This window comes from Dipodomys spectabilis, unplaced genomic scaffold (genome assembly GCF_019054845.1).
Source record: "Dipodomys spectabilis isolate Male_0828 unplaced genomic scaffold, ASM1905484v1 ptg000210l, whole genome shotgun sequence".
In the NCBI taxonomy this organism is placed as follows: domain Eukaryota; kingdom Metazoa; phylum Chordata; class Mammalia; order Rodentia; family Heteromyidae; genus Dipodomys; species Dipodomys spectabilis.
Genome location: NW_024870887.1, coordinates 5,209,043 through 5,233,450, shown reverse-complemented (window position 1 = coordinate 5,233,450; position 24,408 = coordinate 5,209,043). Strand labels below are relative to the sequence as shown.

Here is a 24,408-nt window from a genome sequence, read left to right as displayed (position 1 = left end):
ACCAGATTGACATTTTCAATATTGATACTGAGAGACCAGACTGTCTAGTGAGGATTCAGGCAAAGGCCAACTTGGTTTGATGATGCCTCATGACCTAATAAGTGTGCAGTTAGAGAAAACAAGAGTGATTCCATTCACAGGGAGGCTGTGTGTCACTGCCACGCAGTGGGGTTCAGAATGGCCCTCCTACTGACAGAGATGATACAGGAGGAACTGAGAGAGATCTGAGGCAAATGGAATTGTAGAATGAGGCTTAGCAGGTTACACTTGCAAAACTCAAACTACGTGGTAGATAAGCCTAGTCTATAAAAATAAAAATGTTCTCTGGATGAAAGAGAACAGAACTTAAAATTAAGTAGTTCCCCCCAAAATTGTAATTGGCCTAATCAGTCTCTAGTTATGTGATCTCATCCAATTATTTTTGTATGTTCTGGTCCTGGGGCTTCAACTCAGGGCCTGAGGCTCTCCATTGGCTTTTTCACTCAAGGCTGGTGCTTTGCCATTTGAGCCACAGCTCGAGTCCTGGCTTTTTGTTGGTTAATTGGAGATAAGCATCTCACAGACTTCTTCAAACTGTGGCCATTGGATCTCAGCCTCCTGAGTAGCTAGGATCACAGACATGAGCCACCAGCATCGGGCTTCATCCAACGATTTAGCCTCTTCAAACCTCGACACCCTCATATATCAAATGAGAAATAGCAGTAGAACTTCACTAGACTTTTCTGAAGATGACAAAATGTCTAAAGAACCTATGCACAGCAGGTATCCATATCAATGAGTTTTATTCACATATTTCATCCTTGTCCCTTGGATGTAAGTCTCCAGTTATAATTAATTGAACAAATAGCACAAGTCACAGCCACTAATCTTCCAAGTCAAGCTATGGTCTACAAAATAGAAATATGCAGTTTCCTCTTGGGTTTAGGAAGTAAAGGACTTAGGGAATTTCATGCTCCAAACTAAAGGCTTACTCAGTAGTAGTAATTGTTTCTAACAACTCTAATTTGATAATGACAGTATCCCCTCACTACCTCAGAAGGGGTCTAGGATGGCTGACTTAGAAACAATCACCAGTCACACAAACCTCACATAAAGGTGACATTCTTATGAAGAGGTGGACATCATGTTCTTTTGACTGCCTTTGAGTAGAAGTTGCTGATAGAGAAGCTAGAAGAAGTATACTTCTTTCCTTGTTCCCTGGAGAGTGAGTGGCAGCTGCCTGGCTTGCCAAAGTGAACTGGGAGAAGGAGGAAGCAGAGGAAAAAAATAAATAGGGAAAGATGAATGGTCAAAGGACAAAGAAAATGCATGTCCATTCCATATGGTGCCAGCCTGTAGACAGTTCGTGTCTCTCCTTATGAAGGTGTCAGAAACTTTTTTCCCCTTGCTGTCCGGAATCACCTCTACTCTCAGCCTCCAGTCTGAGCGTTCAAAAAGTGATGTTTGTTTTTTTAAAGCAGCTTTATTGGCATTTAAAGGTTGGCCCTAAAGACCAGACCCCCTGGGCTTTGCACATTGGTCATAGTCCCTAGATAATCTTATAAAGATAAATCTAATCATTTTCCTGAGTTCCCATGGGTTTTAGGGTATCTTTCAAACTCTTTAATAGACCAATATTTAGATCCATGTGTGACCTGACCAACTGTAATTTTTATTCTCTATCTCTTACTCTACCCACTGAGCTTCTTTTCATTCAGATGTACCCCGTTAAATAATCTGACCTTTGCGGGTTTTTTATTTTTTTTTGTCTGCTGTGGGACCTGAACTCTGTGCCTGGGTGCTGTCCCTCAGCTCTTCAGCTCAAGGCGAGTGCTCTACCACTTGAGCCACAGTGCCACTTCCAGCTTTTTCTACTTATGTGGTGCTGAGGAATCAAACCCAGGGCTTCATGCATGCAAGGCAAGCACTTTACCACTGAGCCACCTTCCCAGCCCCTGACCTTTGAGTTTTTACATTTTTCATTCTTTCTACCCTAGTGTTTTTCCTTTCATATCTCTAAATACCACTCTTTCTTTTCTTTTTAAAAGCTCCCAAGGCCTCTGACTATATATGTGTCTACAATATATCCTCATAGCTCTTGAGACTTCCCTATAATAACTTATCACTGTGCTATCCAATTTTAATTATCTGAATATACACCCCAACAAGGCAGGGATTATGTCTGACTCGTACATCAGTCCTTCCTCAACTATGCCTAACATATAGTAGGCCCAACAACACTGTGCTGGCAGGATGATATATTGAGATAAACTGCAAATACTTACAAATTCCAGCTGAATGAATGGAGAATGTCACCCCTGGAGTCTATCTGACACTCCAGTGTTCAACCTGTGTCTAACAAACCTGGCAAACAAATCACTTTATAATAAACCCTACTGCAAAGTGTTCTGTGTATCAAAAGCAATACCTGAGTCCCATCAGATTAACCAAAACAGCATTTGATACTCTTGTGACAAGGAATCCTCTTGAGGGGCTTGTTTGGTACCTAGGCCTTCTCTGTTGGTGGCCACTCCTATCAGATTCACTTTATAAGGAAGACTTGGATGTTCGTTGTACATCCTGGTCCTTGCAAGTAGAGAACTACAGCTGAGCACTTGAGACCACAGAGCTGTAGTCAGATTACCCCACTCCACAGCAATCCTTCAAATACTCAGTGATGATGTCTCATGACCTAGTAAGTGTGCAATTACAGTAGTGGTTCCATCGACGGGGGCTGTGTGTCCCTGCCATGCAGTGGGGTTCAGAATGGCCCTCCTACTGGCGAGATGATACGGGAGGCACCGAGGGAGATCAGTGACCTTGATCCACAGAATGGTATTTCTTCTGTCCATTTATAAACATGAAAAATGATAGAAGGAATATAATAGTCCATCATCATTATGAAATTGTGGTAACTACACAACCATTCTATAAAGAGTAACAAGTAAAATCTCCAACAGCAGTGCCCAAGATTTTTGAGCAATGACAACATCCCTGGAATACAGATACCGGATTTCAAGGTAATTTCGAAGGACAGTATCAATTCAAATATTGGCTTGCTGGTACTTAAAAATTACCTCAGCATTGACATCTACCTCATATAACTACTGAATACTTCAGCAGCCCACCCCCGCCTCCATTCAATTGCCATTCTTTCTGAGGGAACTAATTTGCCTTTCCTCAAACTAGAAGAAAAGCAAGTTCTCTCTCCTAATTCTAATCATCAGTCTCCCACTGAGATATTCTTCTAGTTTTTCCTCTTTATGATCATATATCTTACTAAACACAGTATTCTTCTCTACCATCCTAAGCTCTGGCATGCTTACAGAGCCAAGGCTGCTGAGTTCAACTCATTATGAGATGGATTTGGAAATACCATGGATCAAATCATGTCCCACAAATCACCACAATTCTACAGTCAAATCTAAAGTACATAACTTATCACACCTGTATAGGCTCCATCCCCAGCACTATCATTAAGAAAGCTTTTAGCTGTACACTATATGTATATTCTAACAAGAAAAAAAATGTTCCCTCTGGAGATATTTAGATTTCTGTTCCTTGCCATCCTTTATCCTAAAAGACAAGTTTCACAAATACACCTTTCAAAGGAGATTGGTTAAACTAAGATTTATGCCTAAGTGAATTTAGAACAGAAACTCCATTGTCAAGATCATTTTTTTCCTATTCAACTTCTGTTTACCCATAAACTCCTGTTTCAAATGGAGGACTATTGATAATAATATTCTCCCTTTATATAGCATCTTTCTGAGATCAGAAAGGCCTCTTGAGAGCTACACCATCTTACCTGGGTTGAGAAGTAGCTGATTCCAGTGAGTAACAAGCGAGAGATTTCAGGTGGTCCTTTGTTTGAAGGTCTATAACTGTGCCTGAAAAACGCAATGCTTAATTCACGTTTTTCATAAATTCCACCACAGCTTCCTCTTGCAGCCACTGAAGAGGTTAAAATGATGAAGACCACAGCTAGCATTTGTTGAGTGCCAAGCAATTGTTGTGACAAGTACTTAACATGCATTATCTCATTTCATCCTGAAAATGGCCCCCTGGGATAGATACTATAATTAATCGTCTTTTCCTATGAGAAATCTGAAGGCTAAGGAGGTTAAATAATTTTTTCCTTAACCCTTTGGCTAGGCTCTACCTAGCTGGTGCCTGAGCAAATTCTCCATAGTGCTTAGCCAGTAGTGGGAAATGGATTGGGAAAAGAGGAAGTAGTGGCTGTTATTATTAACAAAACATGTTCATTTCAGATTCATTTAGGTCACACCTCTCACATGTTTCCTATTAGCTGTTAGCTTTTCCTTTGTTTCAACACCCCCCAAAATCCATCATCTTGTTTTCCATTTATTCATCTGTAATATGTGCACATCTTTATGCGGTACTAAATGATCATTAGATACATGAAAATAATGTGACGGTCAAATCACAGTAATAAGCATTTCCATCTTTTCAAACGGTATGTATTTTTTGTATATTGGGAACTTTCTCTTCTTTTCTACTTCTTTTGAAATACAGCATAGCTGTTGTAACCAATAGTGGCCCTACTATGCTATAGAAAATTAGAATTAGTTGCTCCTCACTTTGATGTGCCTCATGTATCCTCCACTTAAACCCCACCACCACCTCCTGCTGAAGACCAGTCCCTACCCAGCCCACCCTGCCTGCTTTCTTTCACTTGGATACGGGGCAGGAGGCGCCCCGGCAGCATGACCAGAAGAAGAGGATGCTCCCACACAGCCCCATACCTTTCCCTTCTAGATCCTTGTGTGCCTGAACCATGTATCTTTTCAGGTCACCTCTCCAGCATGCCTTTGACCACCCCTCATATCATTTGTCCTCTCTTCAAATCTGAGCATTGGTTCTGGTAGGAATGTTCAAATGGCAAACATGAAGATGCTACACCTAACAAAGTCATAAAAATAAAATACAATTCACTGTACACTTCGCAAATCTCCTTGGTATTCGGAATGGACTTCCCTGCCACAGCTGAAACAGAAAATCTAGCAGTACGGTTGGACACTGTGTTGGATAGCGAAAGATCTTCAATGTCCCTGGGAGAGTGGGCCAAAGAGGCAGGCCCTGAGTCCATTCTCTCCATCTGCCTGCTCTTCCCCCTTTCTTCTTCAAGTTTCTTTTTTTTTTCAGGGCAGTTGCTAGAAATTCATCTCAGGACCTCATGCTTGCTTGGTTTGCTTAATGGCTAGCACTCTACCACTTGAACCACACCTCCAACCCAGCTTTTTATGAATTATTTTAGAGACTGTATTTCTGAAGTTTTTTTTTCCTTAAACTGGCTTTGAACTGGAATTCTCCATATCTCAGTCTCCCAAGTAGCTGGGATTATATTTGTAAGCCACAGGAGCCCAACTCAAGTTTACATGTATAACTGCCTTTGATGGTACTTCTAAGCCAAGCAGAATAAATTCTGCCCATGAAACCCATGGGGTCTTTCCCCAAGGGTCTCAAACCCTCATGTACACCTTTGACTTATCTTTCCTTCCAGAGAGGAAGGTAAGTCCCTGGCTTCATTAGCACCCTGCAAATCTGAGGGGACCTTGGCAGAACACAGCATCTTCCTTGAACCTTTGTTCTGTGTCTCTTGGGTTGTGACAAAGGGCAAGGAAGATGGTGTTCTCATGGAATCAAGTAGAGATTGCTCATTTTTCATTATTATCAAAGGCTTTAGAGGCCTGAGTCTATGAGAGTGAAACCATGGCTGAGGGAAATGAATTAATCTTTCCAGAGGCCATACCATTGGGAAGCGGAAGACTTGGGATTCAAAATACTATTTTCTAGCCTAGAAATCTTCCCACTTTCAAATACTGGCGATTATGGTCCAAAATGTCTTCTGTACATCTCTGGGAACAACAGGCAAGGGATTTCATCTCACACTAGCAGCTGATATGAGGGAACTATGATGATATGCCTGAGGCTGGGTGACCTGGAGATCCTGCAAGGAAACTGTCAAGCCCATACTTGTGAGGCCCAGACACTCAGAGAGGATGCAGAGAAAGGACTTTGGCCTGGAGGAGAAGGCCAGTCAAAACCTTGATGGAACTGAGCTGCCAAACAGGCCATCCAGACAGGGATGTGGGCAAATGACAAAAACACAGGGAAGATGTTGGGAAAAAGAAGAGAGCAGGCCTCCACAGAAACCTGATCAGTTAGCCCAAAGCTTACTGTACAAGAAAATCGCATCTGTTTCATATTAGAGCACCTTTCTTCAGTATGCCTCACCTGGCTCTCTAGGATGGCCCTAGTCCTAGAGTCGTGCTGAAGTGAACAATGAAGGAAAAGATATAATGTCAAGAAAGGCTACTGTAAACCTCTGCATCCAGCTAAGAGTACAGTTTACCCATCACTCCATGAGCAAATTAGTCATCAACCCAACCAGGCCAGGTGTGTTGAACACACCTGAATATCAAGGCTTGTGTTATCTGCTATGTTAGTTGGGGTATTACTATGTGAGATAACAGTAAACCTCCAATTCTTAGAGCTGCAAAAAGAAAAGGAAAAAAAAGAAATTGATACCTTGCAAATGTGAAATGAAAAACGAGTACTGATTAGTGAGTGGCCTTCTAGCTTGTCATTCAGGGACCCAGGCTCCTTCCACCCTGTGGCTCAGACCCTGTTCTTCAGCCTTAGAATCCCTTGCATTTAGCCAGCCAATGGTGAAGGAGCATGGAGTCTAGCACTGAAAGATTTTCAGGAGTCATTGCTTCTGCTCCTTTCCATTGGCTAGAACTCAGACACACAACCACTCCCTGCTGCAAAGGACCCTGGGAAATGTAGTCTAGCTGTTTAGTCAGATGAAAGAAGTGAGTTAGTTGAAAAAGCGAGATGTGTCATAGAATAAAGCCAAGGAATACAACTCCCATCTGTGGGCATCCATCAGAGTTTCACTTGAGAATGCTGCTTCCTCATTTAGCTACTCTGAGCATTGATCAGGCTTCTTCTTCACAAAGCCTCATAATTCAAGACTGAATCAATCCCAGGATCTATTCTGAGGTATGAATGTTTCATTCCAAAAATTTTATGATGCAGCAAAATCTTGTTTTCTGGCAGAAACCATCCCAGAACTGCTCTCACTGACTCTTTTTTCTTTTCCAAAATCCAAAAATAAATAAATAGGGAAAAATACTTTTGGAAAGGCTGTAAACTAACAGGAACATATAAGAGAATCTTTGTGGCCCACACAAAGAGATTCTGAGTCATAAAATAACATATTGATTGTGGGAATCATTAATTCCCCCAGGTGACACTGGTGTGCAACCACATTTGGAAGTCACAGGCATAAAATAATAGATCCAGGTATCTTCTAGGCAAAAGAGGGAATCAAGAAGTAGTTGCATGGTAACCCCTTTGTAAAACTATTTAAAGATAATATTGTGTATGTGTGTGTACATGCGCGCCAGTCCTGGGGTTTGTACTTAGTCTTGGTGCTATCCTTGAGCTTTTTTCCTCAAGTCTGGTATTCTATCTTTTGCAGCACACACACATAATAACCTTCCACTAAGCGTGAGGATAGAAAGGGGTGTGTGACTAGCCTCTTGCTCAATTGCAGGGTCTGAACACCAATGAGAACTAAAGGCACATGCATGCCAACAGTAGAGGCTGGGAAGGTGGCTCAGTGGTAGAGTGCTTGCCTTGCATGCATGAGGCTCTGGGTTTGATTCCTCAGCACCACATAAGCAGAAAAAGTGGGAAGAGGTAGAGCACTAACCTTGAGCTGAAGAGCTGAGGGACAGTGCCCAGGCCCAGAGTTCAGGCCCCATGACCAACGAGAGAGAGAGAGAGAGAGAGAGAGAGAGAGAGAGGGAAACAGTAATACACCAGCATTATGTGGGTCCTACAGAGCTCTGCTGCTAATCAGATGGTGCGATGGCATCCAAGCACTGGAGCTGCCAGATGAACCGAAAGATACCAAGTCCTAGGGAAATGAAAAGGGGACAAGGATATTTCAGAGAAGGCCATCAGGGCAAAGAGAAACTTAGAGACAAGAATGTTTGTTTGTTTGTTTTTTCAAGAAAAGTCAACTATGTTGTGAGTAGCCTTCTTGAGAGCAAGTGCTTGTAAGTATGAGGTCCAGTCCTTTGGACAGTGGGAGATAAAGAGCTACTGAGCCTAGAGACATGCTACACTCTGCAAGGAGAGTAGGGAGTCTTGTGGAGACTCTTGTTAGGAACCACATAGGAAACAATCAGAGTCTCCACATAGAACTCTGAAAGAGAGGGAAAATGAGCAAGAGCAGCCAACTCTCCTTCCTCTGCTGCTTCATGGTACCTAGGACAGTCTTGGGTCTGTCCTCTGAAAAGAGAGACTTGGTAGCCAGTGTGGCAGCATGCAATAAACAACCAGGCATTGGTATGTACAAATCAAACACTCATAACTCTAGAAGGATCTGGCCCTGTTTCTTTCTCAGAAAAAAAATATAGCTAGGATATACATGATCATTGGAGCAAGGAGTAGATTAGCGATTCTGAGCTTTAAATCCTGTTTCCAGCACTGATTTACTGTGACGTTTGGGACAAGCTGTTGCTTTTGATTGCTAAGTTTCCCCAATCAAGGGTGAAAAGCAGTGAGGCAGATCAGGCCCGTGAGCCTGGTTTAAGAGGCAGTTGCTCAAAATGGCACTAAGTAAACCCCCTTCAGAATAAATGGATGCTCAGATATGCTCAAGATTTCCTTGGTAATGTCCACAGCTTGGCTCACAAAATAACAGATGCATATGCTTTTCATAACTCTTAATGACTCTGAAAATGTAGCTCTGTGTTCTCAGCCCTTCTCCCAAGTCTGGAATTCAGGGGGGTAATTCAGCTTCTGCTATTTGAAGCAAAGCAGAGCCTCTAAGAGCCTCATCTACATGGCTCTCATTTCCATGCAGATGATTCTTACATCTTTATATCCACTGGAATCCTGTACCTGGGTTTCCAGCTGCTTGATTGGCAGCCCACCCCACCTATAACATGCTCCCCCACCTATAACATGCCCCCCCCCACCAGCACACCCATTTCCGAGAGATGCTTTCATCCCTAGCTCTGCCATTCTTCTAGACACTTAGTTCTTCAAAGTCTTTCTTGACTTCTCTCTCCCTACACAGATCTACTGTTTTCTCAGTTTGTGTAGATTCTAGCTCTATAGGGGGTAGAACTAAAAATAATTTCAGAAATCCCCTGGACCGTGAATAATATGAATTACACTACCATTGAAAATCTTCATGGCAAGGTCTATATCGTATACCGCTAGGCTCCTAGCTGCAGGTACAACTGTCTGACTTAATAACAGGGCCCAAATAATCTTTGCTTCAAGGCAAAGGAGAAGATATGTAATTTGTAAAACTGCCCAGAGAAACAGATTTCTAATCAAACTGGAATATGAAACAGGAACAATGAAGTAGAAACTCTCATCTTAAACAAAGACTTCTACTGTAAAAATGGATTCACATTTTCATCATTCTTTTAAAAAACCAAGATGGTACCTGTAAAGTTTTAGTGATTTGTCCAGGGCTCCATCAAATATATTGCCTGGATTCTTTGTTCTACTCTACTTTTTGAAACTCAGCTGAAGCAGAAAAGACTGCTAATTCACTTTCATACTGATGTTTTTCTCAGGGGAGAAGGGGACTAGAAACTACCCTTTTCCCGGGTCTTCTCACCATTGGAAGGGGCCATCTTGGCTACCATCTCAGTCCTCCAAGCCACAAGCTGAGACAGAAGCAGAGGAGAGGCCAGTGTGGGAAATGTCTGTGTGTGCTGAGATAGGGAAAGTGGACATCTCAGCCTCTAGAAATGGACCTGGAACTTTCTAAGTCCAGTCAGCCCTGTTGTCCTGAAGGGCTCATTTTGTACCCTACCAACAGTGGGCATGCAGTATGTATGAGATTGATGAGGTTGAACAATTGGATGGTTTTGCAAGGGATGTCAGAGAAAGTGGCCTGGAAAGTGAGAAGTCTGAGTCCTTGTCTTGCCTTTGATACCTTCTATTTTGCCAGTCCCAGAGATTCGAATGCTGGGCCTTACACTTGTTCAGCTTACTTGCTTGGCTGACATTCTACCAGTTCAGCCCTGCCTCCAGCTCAGCTTTTTACTACTTATTTTGGAAATAGAGTCTCATGGACTTTTTTGCCCTAGCTGGCTTTGAACTATGATTCTCCAGCTCTCAGTCTCCTGAGTAGCTAGGATTGTAGAGTCTCCTCCAGCATCTGGTATTTCTTGATAGGTAACTTACCAAAGCAAAGGATGGTCCCAAGTGATCCCTACTATTCTATCTCTGTCTTTCTCTCTCCCTCCTTCCCTCTCTTTGTCCCTCCTCCTCTCCTGACTCCCTTTCTCTTTTGGCCTGCCCTCCCCCCACTCCCACCCAGGAGACTACGTATTCAAATTTATGAGTCAAGTATTTTTACAAAGTACCTAGCCTGCTGGTCCTGAACTCCAGAATGTAAGGATCCCTTTCTTTTGCTCTTTCCTTAAAGCCTGGGACCCTGCTTAAATGGAATAGATATGACATAGAGTAAGAAAATAAGACAACAAAGCAAAAACTTGCTAGGGATGGGCCTCTACTTGCCCCACAGTCTAGTCCCTCCTTTTCAAACTGATGACATACTAGAGTGCCACCCTCAAAAAAAACACATGAGTAGAGAATGCTAACGCTTGGAAGACTAAACAGAGAATGTGGAAAGGTCTTAGTGATTCTCCCTGCTTGCTCAGCCTAATTGAAAATTCATTTTCTCTCCTGTTTTCCCAGGGGCTCCCTCACAAAGCCACACGCATTGTGAAAGATCTTGTTGGCCCCTGGCAGCTCTAGAAGCTCTGTGTTGACTTTTCTTCTGTTCTTGCTGCTATGTCCAGAGGGGAAATCAAGTCAGGAGGTAGTAACTTAGTTCTGAGAGTAGAACTGAGTGGAATGGTGGAATGCTCCCAGCTCCAGAGTCTCACCATGAACCTGGCCTGTCCCCACTTTACTACATGGAATCCAAAGGCCTTTGGATAGAGTCAGCTGGGCCAGTGTCTAGCCCTTGCCACATCCGTCTCAAGCAGGCCTGGTCCCAGGAATCAGAGCTGTCCATCAGGCACCCCTCTCCAGACAGTAAGTGAAGTCAATTACATAGGTAATAGGAGAGATGTGCAGGGCTTTTTCAGCTCTACATTATTCTAATAGAAATGCATACCTCAACCTGTGCCTCATGACAGTCCATTTTACAAGACTTTTGCCGAACCATTCAACTGCATGGTGAGAAATTGGAGGAAAGGTGGTGGTTTTTTTTTATTATTATTATTCTCAGCAGTATCTGCCAGTTCTACCCTAAGCAGCTAGATCCCAGACATGCCCCAGCTGCCAAAAGGGATGCAGAGCATGCTCCCCGTCCTTCAGAGCCCACTTTAAACGACTGACGGAGGAATCTGAGATATGGTACCCATCCATTAAATGCCTTTAGCACATCCAGCCATTCTTTCCTGCTTGTTCTCCAAGGCCTTGCTACTCCCTTAGTCCACATTCAGACGTACACCTTTTCTATCAGCTACTTAAAATCATTAAGTGAACTTAATTAGGTTTGTCAATCCCTAAGGCTAGAAGGGCAGCAAATAAGGCCTGATATTCACTGTCCATTAACAGTCTGTAGTCTGGATGAGCTGGGACATCTTCTGTACCATGCGTGAGAAGCATCCACATTTCCCAAGCAGTGTGAGCTGCCTGACGAGTCTGAGAGATACCCACTTCCAAAGCTGCCCTTCTAAACCTGGCCTATGGCCCAAATGGCCATCTCCCAGAATCCCCTTGGGCCAATTTTCAACAGGCTGCTCCGTAAAAGTGAGCAAGATAGAGGAGTGGATACATTTTTATGCAGAGCCAGGTTCTGGCCAAGATCTCTAGCCAAGTTTCTTAACAACAAGCTCCAAGCTCCTCTAGTGAGACAGGGAGGGAGTACAGGAATCATCCCTGCAATCAGAAGTATCTCCTTTGAAGAAATGAGCTGAGAAGGTCTGTTAAAAGGGGAACGGGAGGGGAGCAGGGGTGGGGGAGAGCAGCTAAGTGACTCACACCTGTAACCCTAGTTACTCTGGAGGATGAGATAGGATCACAGTTTGAACTCAGCCTGAGCAGAGAAGTCCATGAGACTCTGATCTCCAGTTAACCTTAAAAAAAAAAAAAAGCTGGATATGGAGCTGTGATTTAAGTGGTAGAGTGCTGGCCTTGAGTAAAATAGCTGAGGGGCAGCATCCAGGCCCTAAATTCAAGCCCCAAAACGGACACACACACACACACACACACACACACACACACACACACAAAAGTGGGGAGCAAAATCTTGACTGCCAAAAAAAGAGGAACCTGCCACATTCCTAGATAACACAGACTGGTGGTGAGGAAGCAGGAAGAACCCCTCAAGAGCTCATTTGCCTTCTCCATAACCACACTGCCCATAAAGAGGAAGGCAACACAACTCTAACCATAACCACGCTGCCCATAAAGAGGAAGGGAACACAACTCTAGCCATAGAGTCCTACTTCCTTTTCCCATCCAGGTCCAGAGGTTTGAGAGGAGGCATCACAGTAACATATACATCTGCTAGAACCACCTGGTCCTTGCAATCTTGACAATAATTTCTCACGCCTTTGCCTTCCATTAGCCCCAGAGAGGTCCACTTGGCAAGTACTAAAACTCAAGACCTGAGCCATAGCTGACTATGCAGAGGGACTCGGTGTTCTGTGCTTCTAAGGAAGTCACCAGGAAAGAAAGTCACCAGATAAGAGTGTTTGGAACTGAATGAGAGACTGGAGGCAATCTTGCCTATCTCCAGAAGTGTGTGTGTGTGTGTGTGTGTGTGTGTGTGTGTGTGTGTGTGTGTGTGTGTGTGTGTGTGTGTGTGTGTATGTGTGGTGGGGAAGGAGGGGAGACAGACAGACACAGAGACAGAGTAGAGTAAACAGGAGCCAGAAGCAACCTCTCCTTTACCTGAATTCAGGTGAAGACATATAACCAGTTATCATCCAAAGTAGAGAAGCCTAAATACGGGGAGGTCTAATGCCCACACTGTCTCTTGGTCGGTTCCTTCACAGAAAAGGATCTCCTAGATTGGTCCTTCTATATTCTTCCTACCCCAGTGCTTACCATCCCAAACACCACTTCTAGACTGCCTCCACTTTGCGGTGACCCACCTTCATTCCACCTTTGTCAGACCTGACCCTTTTCTGAGCCTCGGCAAGCTGGCACACTGGGGAGGGATCCGCAGTGAGGGCTCCAGGGTAGATGCAGGCAGTGTCAGGTGTTTTCACATTCCCTCTGATTGAGTCTTCCCTGATGGTTACAAGAGCCCCTGGTGCAAAATTTGTGCAATTCCCAGTGTCAGTCAAAACCCTTTAAACAGCAGCTGCCACTGCCGGCGTTTTGCCGGGGCATGCTTCACAGAATAGTTTAGAAACTCTTCTCTTTAGAAACCATTCCAGCTCTGGCTTGCATCATCCCATCCATGCTAAGAGGTCCAGTGGCTGTTAGGGAACTTCACAAGCTCTAATCGCTCAGTAATAAAGAAGGAAAAGAGAGGGGAGCCAAGAAAGCAGAGCCAGGAGGAGAGAGGAGCAGCTTTCCCAGAGCACCCATGGAGGAGAGAGCAGAGGGCCCCTCCCCTGCTCTGCAAGCACACACTTGTCATTTACCTGCTCTGGGCCCCTCGAGTCTGCCCCTCAAGGTGCCCTGCTGCAGCTCAGTATTGAAATCCACTGCCCATGGCTGGCAGTTTAAAATGGGAACATGGGCTTGCCAGGGGGTCTGTGCCCACCTCAGTGCAGGAGCATCAGGCAGTCTACCTTCCCGATGCTTCTTCTGGGGAACATGATTCTTTCTATTCACTCTTCTGAGGAGCTCTAAGTGCCTGTTTTCTTGCTAATGCTTTCTGAATGCTTCCATCTGCTTGAAAGGGAACAAGCCAGCAGTAATAGAGCTCTGGCTTTCCAGATGAGAATCTCAGACCTGGACATTGTCCGGACTCTACGGGGGCTCAAACCAGGAATGTACCAACGAACTCTATTCCCTGTGCAGACCAGGGAAATCGTAGCCATCCCCTTGCCAGACACTGCAAAAACCTGCTAAGGGTGACAGGCGCATGGGTGGACTGACGTGCAGTAGTCGCAGTACTTCTTACGCAGCAGACTTACTCCAGCCTTCCCTTTTCCCCCATCCTGCTTGTTGTACCATAATTATCTCTTTTTTTGCATTCTTTATTGTCAAAGTGATGTACAGAGGGGTGACAGTTACCTAAGTAAGGTAGTAAGTACATTTGAGGGAAGGGGTAGCAAGCTGGTACCTCATGCCTATAATCCTCTCTGCTCAGGAGGCTGAGATCCAAGGATCATAGTTCAAAGCCAGCCTGGGCAGTCAAATCGAAGACACTTTGTCGCGAGTTAGCCAGCCAAAGAAGCTGATTGGAGACATGGCTCAAGTAGTAGAGCACCAGCCCTGAGCACAAAGAGTTCCTGTATTTTGCTACTGTCCTGCTGGAAACCTGCAGAGATTCTCTATTTTTTTGATACAATGACAGTAAAAGCTCTTCATTCTGACCAGGCTGAAGCATCCCACATGCCAGTTCCATCTCCTCCCCATGCCCGCATCCTACAGTCCTTCCCTGACTTCAAAGCTTGTCTGTGAAGCCCTCCAATCTCAGCCTGGTGTGACTGCTCCTGCTTCATAGCTTGCTGCAGCCCTCTGCCTGGGCCTCCATGCGGCACTTGTCTCTTTCTACTTTATCCTGCATGGATGTCCATCTGCCCCGCCTCTGCCAGTCAGTGATCATGTCTCCTGGTCCGTTCTAACCTGAACCTTAACCCAACCCTAACACATCTGGTCCAGGTAACTCATCTCTGTTTTCTAATGAGAAGAGCATCCACTTGTCTGGCTCTATACCACATGAACTTCATCCAGTTGCCAAGTAAGAGGCATGACTTCCTTCTCTTCATATTTTAACCTCTGCATCTGGGATGTACAGTCTTCCAAGGTCACTCTGGACTGACTGAATAAGAGATGAGGAAGGTTTGCCAGACATCCTCACTTCATTGCTGGAAAGGGCCAGATAACCTTCCAGGGCGGTGATTTCCCTAAGGAAACAAATAAACCCCAAATAACGATTTTCTGTGTATTTTCCATTAAAGCCTTCCCTGGCCATAGTCTGAGGATCTGGCCTTCCAAGACCATGAAAAAGCTGGAAAGAAACCTTATTGCTATGAGTTTTACTGTTGGTGCATTATGACCCACTCTGTTGGTTACAAACATTCCTGGAGGCAACAGTCAGCCATGTCATATGTACGGGCCAGTTGGGAAATAGTAGGTGATGCTGGACAAGACCCAGGATGCTCATGACCCTATTGTGCAAGAGATTAACCCTTTGGTTGCTGGGGAAGAACCATAAATGGAGCTGATTACCAGTAGGGGCACTCAGAAAATAGTGGGGTTTGGAGTTGAGGGAAGTTGTTTTTGTTTTGTAACAGTTTTTACAGAAGCATAGTAATTTTCTAATAGTGACTTTAGCAGATAAGTGAATAAGAACTGAACTTCAGTTCCCTTTCTCTCCATCCCAGAAAGCAAAAGAGGTCCCCTCAGGTTAGCATGGAGTCCAAGTACCTGGCCCAAATTGGCATGATGAAGCAGTTCTTCAGAAAGGTAAATGAGCTGTGTTGGAGAAGTTGAGGGAGAGGTTAGCTGCCCTTCTCTTGGCCCTGCTCTGGGATAAACTCAAGTTCTCAGTTGTAGTAGCACAAGCACACAGTTGCCAGATGTTAAATTCTAGGACATAACTGACCCAGGCTGTTCTTCACATACATTCCTCTTGACACTGGACAGGTTCTGGCTGCAGATAGTCGCATGGTGGGGACAAGGATCCAGGGCCACTGTGGCGTTTGACAATATCTCCGTCAGCCTGGACTGCTACCTCACCAGTGAGTTGGCCCTCCCCCTGGCACTCTGTCCCTCCAAACCCCACCACCCAAAGTCTCACTCACCCTCACCACTCCCTTAACCTGAGCCAAATAGCCCTTCCCACCCTCCCGATCTCTTCCCTGAAAATGAGCTGCACCTAACTCAGCCCACTGGGTCTTCTGTATTCCAGTCAGCGGGGAGGACAGGATGTTCCAGAATGCAGAAGAACCCAAATCAAGAAACCTGTTTGATAGAAACTCACACAAAGAGCCAAAAGCAGAGGAAAATGCATCAAGGGAGACCCATACCTTCGACCCTACAGGTAAGAGTTAAGCTTGCAAATTGAAGCAAAGTAACTTCTTGTTTCAGAAGGTAGAAGAAAGATTTGTGCTGTGATTGGGTGAGAGAGCTCTGGGTAAAGAAGAGCATGGTTGGTTTCCCCTTCTTTCTGGCTGTGGAGCCAGGAAGAAGTTGTAGAGGGCCTCACATTGCCTGAACAATGGAAGCCACTGGAAATCGTACAGATCAGCAGTTTCCCTCAAACCCCAAGCCCCACACCGCAGGGAGAACCAAACCAGTATTCTTTTCTCAAGTCCCTTTGTAAAAATCACTGGGCATTTCCTGAAGAAAGCAAGTCCTACCATCGGATTCCCTCTCTTCACACATAAGGTTTTCAGGCCAAGGATATCTGTTACACAAATTGGACTACTCCATCATGGATCAAGCTCCCAAAGCTTTTCAGTCCCACACACCTGCCCAGAGCTGAATCTCCTCCCAAGCTGTTTTGATCAATTCATTCCAGGATGGAAAACTTGTCATGGGGGCTCTTGCTGCTTCTGACAGAGATCTCTTTAGCCTGTGGCCATAGATCATAGGTGACTTCTCAACCACACTTACCATCAAGGGCAAATAGCAGCCCATGAGCCTAGCCCCAGAGTTGCTGGTTAGGAGCACCTGGGACCATGCCCACAAGCCTTGGTCCCACACATAGTGAATCTAGTCCCTCCCTCTCCAGGGGCCTTGAGGCCTGGGAACTGAGACTCCTTATAATCTGACTGACCTAGAGAAGCAGGTGTACAACATACAATCTACCACACTCCCTTGATCTTATTCCTATAAAAACCCAAGTCTTTCTTAAATAACAGACAAATGACAATGAGTCTCTCATTTCTACTTCAAGATAAAACATTTGTGCAGTGCAAATTATAAACCAAACGGTAGAGATTTGTAGCTTTGCCACCACATATACTAGCTCTCCACTTAGTAATTGTTAGTTTTGCTTGGTCTTTGAAAGCAAAATTGCTGATTCTCACTCCTCTTCCTAATTCCTGCCTGATGCAATCCAGCTCCAACAACAGGGAGAAAAAAAAGTTTGTTGCTTTTCCTGTCATTCCTCCTTTTCCCTCCCTCCTTCACCTTTAACTAGAACCTTGGAAAAATTAGTTTTTTTCCTTCCACCCAGAGGAAACAAAGCCTACAGAATATTCTGTCTCTCCACTGGCCATTGTGGTTCATGGAAACATCTAACCCAGGCAGCCTTTTACCTTAGCCACTCAGCCGCCCCTCCTGCCACTCACCCTAGTGATTCACCGCCATTTACTCATTGACACTTAGCCAAATACTATCTCCCTCTGATAAATTCAGGAAACTAACAAATCTATAAATTCCCCAAAGAGGCTGGACATCCCCCTTTTAATGTGCTAAAAAAAAAACTATAACATTAGCACACATACCCCAACCCCGCCCTGACCACACCACCCCCGTTGATATACATGTTAGCAGGGATTCTAGAAATATCTATTGATTGACCGATGAGCAGCTGAAGGCTTGAGTTGGGTTCTCAGGTATCAGTGGCTGCAACCCTGCAGCCAGCGTTTAGGAAGCAGCCATCTACCCTACTGGAGTCTGGCTTTATTACCACATAACTCCCACGTAACTCCCTAAAAGGCTAATCGATAAGGGCCTCTCAGACTAATGAGATCACATGGCGGCTCCAAAACAAAGATGACTCCTTTACCACCTCCAAATGGAATTTGGCATGATTGGCCGCCCAAGGGGCTACAGATGAATCCAAATGAAACATAACCTCCCTCCACTAACATCGCCCCCTAATCCTGGACCTCAGCATCACAGCAAGACTTACACATGGGGCTACAGGTCCGCATTTTACACCCACCATCAACTCAAAGAGAAGAAGAAACTGAGCTACATACCTCCCTGGGGAACCTTGAGGACCAGCCACATGAGGTCCCTTAGGAAGGCTCTAGGACACCAGGTAAGGAGCCACTGTTTTTTGCCAAGAGCCTGTTGTCACGTGAAGACGTGGCCGAGGTGAGGGAGAGACTGGCCTGAGCTCTGGGCCCCTCCAGCTCTGTGTTACAGTGCAGGAGGCATTTGTGCCCAACATGATTTTGGTCCCTTGGTCTTACCTTGTTGCAGATCACTAATAGTGTGTGTGGAGCAGGGAGAGGGGTCTTTGTTCCTCTAGGAAGATTTCCCAGGGTTGCCCACATGCAGCAGAATGTCTGAGCCTCCTCATGGTCGGGGAGCATAGCGTGTCCTGAATGCCCCAGCTTTCCTCCAGACCACAGGGCCAGAGCTCAAAGAACTCCCAGTCTAGAAGAGGAGAAGGTAGACAAATGACTGAATTAGAGCAACCGGTCTATAAAAGAAAAGGCACTTTGGACAGGCCAGGGTCAGGACCACACCCAGAAAACACATGTCTGACATGCCTGAGACCTGCCTGTGCCCAGCACTATGTATGGCTACAAGAGGGATGTGGCTGGCTGGTATTCACAATACTGGAGCGTCCGGTCCAGAGGAGGAGAGTGACCTGTGGACCAGCTGGGCATGTTTGCAACATCATCACACCTAAACTAAGCTCAGACTTCTACGGGAGTGCCCCCCCTGAGGTTAATGGGACCCAGAAAGGAAAGGGAGGATGAAAAGGGAAGGAAAGAGGGAAATGAAGGGGAAGAGGAAAGGAGAAGAGAAGAAGGAAAGGAACCGAAGGGAAGAAGGAAGGAGAGAGAATGAGAGGGGAGGGGAGGAGAGGAGAAAAGAGGGGGAGAGAAATGGAAAGGGAAAGGGAAAATGCATTACTGAGAATGCCTCATCCTGGACCAGTCTGTTTCACTTTTCCTCACACTGATCCAGGGACCATCACTGCTATTACATCATAAGGAAGAGGAAAATGGCATCCTGGCTGCTAGGGATGTATGTACAAAGCCCAGCATGTATGTACAAAGCCTTCCCTCTATGTGCGAACATCTCCAATCAGAGGAAAACATTGAAAATGGAAAGAGGTAGAGAGAAAAGTCCCAAGATAAGAGCCCTACAAGAGTGGTAAACAATCAGCCTCTAAACCTTTTGACAACGAATTGAGAAGACAAGATAATAAGATTTTCTCTGGAAAGTTCAGCGCTGTCAGTTTCTGCTGAGCTGGAGCAGGGGTGGCTGGTGGCATTTCAGCCATCCTCCAGGCAGGTGTCAGAGCAGCTCCTAGAAGCACAGAGGCCACATCAGGTCTTTTGGAGCAGTTACTGTCCAAGCGTCTTATCTTCCTCCACACCAGTCACACCTGCCAAGCCAGGCAGCCTGATTCCCTGGGCCTGGGGACCCCTCACCTCCAGCCCATGGGCCAGCCTGTCCAGGTGCAGCATGCTATATTCTCGGAAGCCTTTGAGTAACTTTAAGCTAATCAGATGAAAAAAGCTGGAGGAGAAAATGGGGCAAGGATTAAGTCCTAGGAAATTACATTTGTCAGCTTTACACATGCAATTACACTAACCAAATAGTTGGGATAATGCAATCATGGGTTACAGAGTCAGGTTCTTCTCCCTCTCTCCCTCTCCCCCTCTCTCCTCTTCTCTCTCTCTCTCCCTCCCTACTCCTCTTCTCCCTCTCTCTCTCTCTCTCCTATCCTCCCTCTCTCCCTCTTTCCCCCGTCTTTCTTCTCCCCCCACCACTGTGTTTGGTGATAACAGAATGTATTAGGGCTAAGTACATACAAGCAGGCTCTGCTACCCACCCTTCCTAAGAAGCCCTGGTGGAGAGGAACAGACCACAGAAGCCAGGGCCCCTCTCTTGGCTCCCTGGAGGTCAGATGCTGTATAGAAAAGGCTCAAGGGGAGTAGCTCAGATAACATGAAAACTCAGTCTATGGGCATGGTGACACATGCTTGAAATCCCAGTATTCGGGAGGTGGAGGCAGAAGAATCATGAGTTTGTGGCCATCCAGGGCAACATAGTGAGATTAATAAACAACAAAAAACTCAACCCCATAATCCTAACTTGTGGAATCTTGGCACTAAAACCACAGCCTTGCCTCCAAATTGTCTGGTGACAGACAGGTTGGTTTGCCATTTTCAAAGTGTGCCTCTCTTGCCAAAGGTGGCACACACAAAAAAACAAAACCTGTTAAAAAATACGTAGAATTCTGCATAAAGCTCCAGACTAGGAGTCAGAACCTTTGTGCTGGGTTTGCCGGTTTGCTGTAGCAAGCTGTGGTTCTGAGACGATTCTGGGCTCTGTGGCCTTGCTTCTCCATGTCAGCAAACCCGCCAGGAATAGCATTCATGTGGTCAACTAGTGTGATCATAGATGAGACCGACAGATTGCTCCTTCTGAAAGGTCAAGATTTGAAATAGACAGTCTTCAAGTTCCTTCCTATTCCATCCCAAGATTCCAAGGGCTGAGGGGAACTGGTTTTTTTAAAAAGGAGAGAGAGACAGAGAGAGGGAGAGAGAGAGAGGGGGGGAGAGAGAGAGAGAGAGGGAGAGAGAGAGGCTATTGCATTATTTGGCTCCAGTTAACCTGTGGCTCAGCTAATGTGTCCTGAAGTCAGGGTGACAGACTGGCCATTTCCACACACACTCCCATGACTCAAGAATAGATGCCAATTCCAATGAGAAAGTTTTATGTGTTTCCTATAAATTGATTGGGTCTATTTCTGCTAAATGCATTATCCATTCACCATAGAACAACTATTAGAGTTAATAGAATTTGTAGCTAGAGCCATTATGTTCCAGCACGTCCTACTGGGGATGACGGCATTGTAGAAAGGCAGACTTGGCCCTCTCTTCAGATCCTGTCTTCCCCTTCCATGAGGTTCTTTGTTTGCCTTCTGCTCTGAGACTCCAAAGCCCAGCCAAGTTCACTTCTGTGGCACACCTCAGTAGTGAAGGGTCCCTTCCCATCTGGCTCACCCTGATCCTAAATAAATTCTAATCCATTTCCCCCAAATCCAGTCATCTTCTCACTGTGAGCATAGCCAACAACCCCATGCCAGGCTGAGTGGCAAGCAAGCCAGTAGCTCTTCTTAAGCCATAGCTCCTCGTTGTACCTCCATTTTGGAGCCCACAAGTCCCAAGATGGAAGAGATGGGGAGACGAAGCAGGGTAGGTCCCAGGGCACCCGCTCATCCTGAGGTGTCATCAGATGGGACTCATAGGCCTGTTCTGTCATCAGCAGCTTCCCAGAAATGCCTCACTTGTGCACACTCCAGCACTTCCAGTGGAGCCCTCAGAAACGGGGCTTCTCACCTCACCCACACCCGGCTCACCTCGCCAGCTGAGGGGCGCCTGCCAACACTGTGTTTTAAAAATACCAGCCAGGCGCTGGTGGCTCACACCTGTAATCTTAGCTACTCAGGAGGCTGAGATCTGAGGATCATGATTTGAAGCCAGCCTAGGCAGACAAATCCACAGACTCTTATTTATAATGAACCAGCAGGTACCAAGAAGTAAGGGTATTGCTCAATTGGTAGACACCAGCCTTAAGAGAAAAAAAAAAGTCGAGCAAGAGTGTAAGGCCCTGAATTCAAGCCTCAGTATTCACACACACACACACACACACACACACACACACATACACACACATACACACACACAAACACACACACACACACACATACACACACACACAAGAATAAAGAACAAATCACACAAAAAAGGTCAAACCAAAAGGCATCATTGCCTACGCCAGGTAATATCTGAAAGGACAAAGTTGGGATAAAGTAAGCGTAGAGGGGAGTTGTAGAATAGGCCTTCTCCAGGGATCTCTCTTGCATGAATCCCCTTGTTTCTTTGGCTTACTTTGACTTAAGCCAATCACATCTGCACCTCTACTAATATTTCATACAGAATACCAGGCAAGCTGTGCACCCACACACAGGTAAGACAGCTGATCATTGGCACCCATTGGCTCTCTGCTGAGCACCCCAGCCTTCACGGGGGCACATGGAAGCACTTCTGTTAGCACTTATCCAATTGAGGGGAGCAATTCTTGAAGGAGTGACAGTCATGGGACCATAGAGGAGTCATGGCCATTCTCTGGCTCCAAGGCCTTACTCCACACCTCCACGCCTCTTGAACCTTGTACTGTGCATTCTCTCTTCCTTTGCGAGTTTTAGGTGCTCACTGATTTACAGCAAGCATACTTGTGATGATGCATGAAGCACTGCTTTAATGAGGCTCGCAGATACCCCCAATCACTGAGGCAGGTTCTACATCTCCCAATTAGCATGTCACTCTTCATGTGAATGTGTCTCCCTTTCCTGGGAGCTAACATGGCCATGCTGTGGGAGTAGAGACAGTGTGGAACTAAGTCTCCATAAGTGACATTAGGGAGTCTCTCCTAGCGGAAAAGGCTCTGCATGATTGGCAGCCAGTCAGCATCCCCAAAAGTGGCCAGCTCCAAGGACAAGGGTAGTCCCTTGTGGTAGCCATGGAGGAAAAGCGCTTTCCCAGGGACCTGCTGAGAGGGACAGGGTTGAAGATAGAGTATCCAGTAGCAATAGAGCCTCCCCAGTGTTTTCTAACATTCACAGGCCAACTACTTCCATTGTTTGTGGGTGAACAGTTACTAAACATATTCAGTAGCTCTTTTATTTCAGTCTCAGGGCCACCCAAAGATGTAGGTGTGTGTGTGTGTGTGTGTGTGTGTGTGTGTGTGTGTGTGTGTGTGTGTGTGTGTGTGTGTACATTTAATGGTGCTTCCTAGCTACTCAAGAAGCTGAGGTCTGAGGACCACAGTTCAATGTAAGCTCAGGCAGAAAAATCTATGAGACTCAATTAACCAGCAAAAAGCCAGAAGAGGAGGTACGGTTCAAGTGGTAGAGTACCAGCTTTGGGCAAAAAAGCCAAGTCAGAGTGTAAGGTTCTGTGATCAAGCCCCACTACTGGCATACATGCATGCATGTGCATGCACACACACACACACACACACACACACACACACACACCAAAAATAGTTGCATCTTCTATATTCAATGTAAGTTCCACATAAATTAATTCATGTCAAGAACTTGGAAGGGTGCCTGACACAGGGAATGCTATGAGCCTCATTATTTTCCCCATTAGAGACAGGAGAAGGAGGTGTGCAGCCCTCGCAGTCTGCTGCAGAGTCAGGATGCAGTCAAGCCTTTCCTGCTCTGTCCCCAGGCCTGTGGTGAGCAATACCAAATAGTGCCCAGTTGCTGCCCAGCACTAAGAGAGAAGCCCTTGCTGCAGCCCTGCCAGCTGCTTTCCCTTCTCACTCTGAGACTCAGCTCAGCCAGCATTCAGTGCACTTGGTTTGCCCCGCATACCCATGAAGAGCAGTTCTTACAGATTTGAGTTCAATCTAACAGCATGTATTGGGCTCCTATGTACCAGACTCTCTCTGTGCTGCCAGCCTCAGGATCTAAAGCTGAACACGTGCCAAACGCTGCTCTTGAAAGTGCCACCACCCAGAGCTGTGTCCATATAAGCCCCAGGAAGCCAGTATTGTGATCCTATCTAGAATTGGTGCACTGATGAGATCTAATTCCACTCCATAGCCCTGACTTTATCCTGCCCTAGATGGCGCAACCCAAATCTCCAACTCAAGTGGCCTTTTTATTTGTTTGGTTTGGAGACGGTCTTACAATGTAGCCCAGGCTGACTCTGACCTCACACTCCTCATGCCTCAGCCTCCCAAGTTCTGGGAGTACAAATGTGAACCACCACACCCAGCCCAATCATCTTTTATTTTTTAAGAAATTCGAAGTCCTAGGAGAAAGCAGGGTCTCAGTACTATCACTTCAGGTCCTACACCCCCCCCCACACACACACACACACAACCCTGATCTACTCCAATAGTGCCCCAATGTGCCCATGAGTCAGACTTCCTGTGATGGTGGAGTCACAGCCATGCTGGGACTGTTGCTGCCCTGAGCTTCAGATACTAGCCCCTACCTCCTTGTCCTCTGGCTGGCCTGTGCAAATATGTTGTTTTTCCCCCATTTGTTTCAGTGACAAGTTACATAAGTGGGAGACAATAAATGATCTAGGAGCTCTGGGCTCAGCACGCCTTGATTAAGATCATTTAGTTCACAACTAGCAGAACACAAAAGCCCTCCATCAGTGCAAGTGCATTAAGCACTTGTTGTTTAGGACGACCACTTTAAATCATCATTTTTCTCCCAGGCTCGCTTCTTCTACCTGTAAACCCACCCTGTACCCTCAGAACCTATTTAGTTCC

General features: G+C 45.7%; 1 protein-coding gene across 1 annotated transcript in view; it reads left to right on the top strand.

Annotated features, from left to right (window-relative positions):
- Positions 1-24,408, top strand: part of Alk (ALK receptor tyrosine kinase) — a 507,293-nt gene that overhangs the window by 409,057 nt on the left and 73,828 nt on the right. The window contains exons 9-10 of the mRNA XM_042696640.1: positions 15,832-15,926; positions 16,097-16,228. Of these exons, the coding sequence (XP_042552574.1) occupies positions 15,832-15,926; positions 16,097-16,228 (227 nt within the window). The remainder of the gene's footprint in view (positions 1-15,831; positions 15,927-16,096; positions 16,229-24,408) is intronic.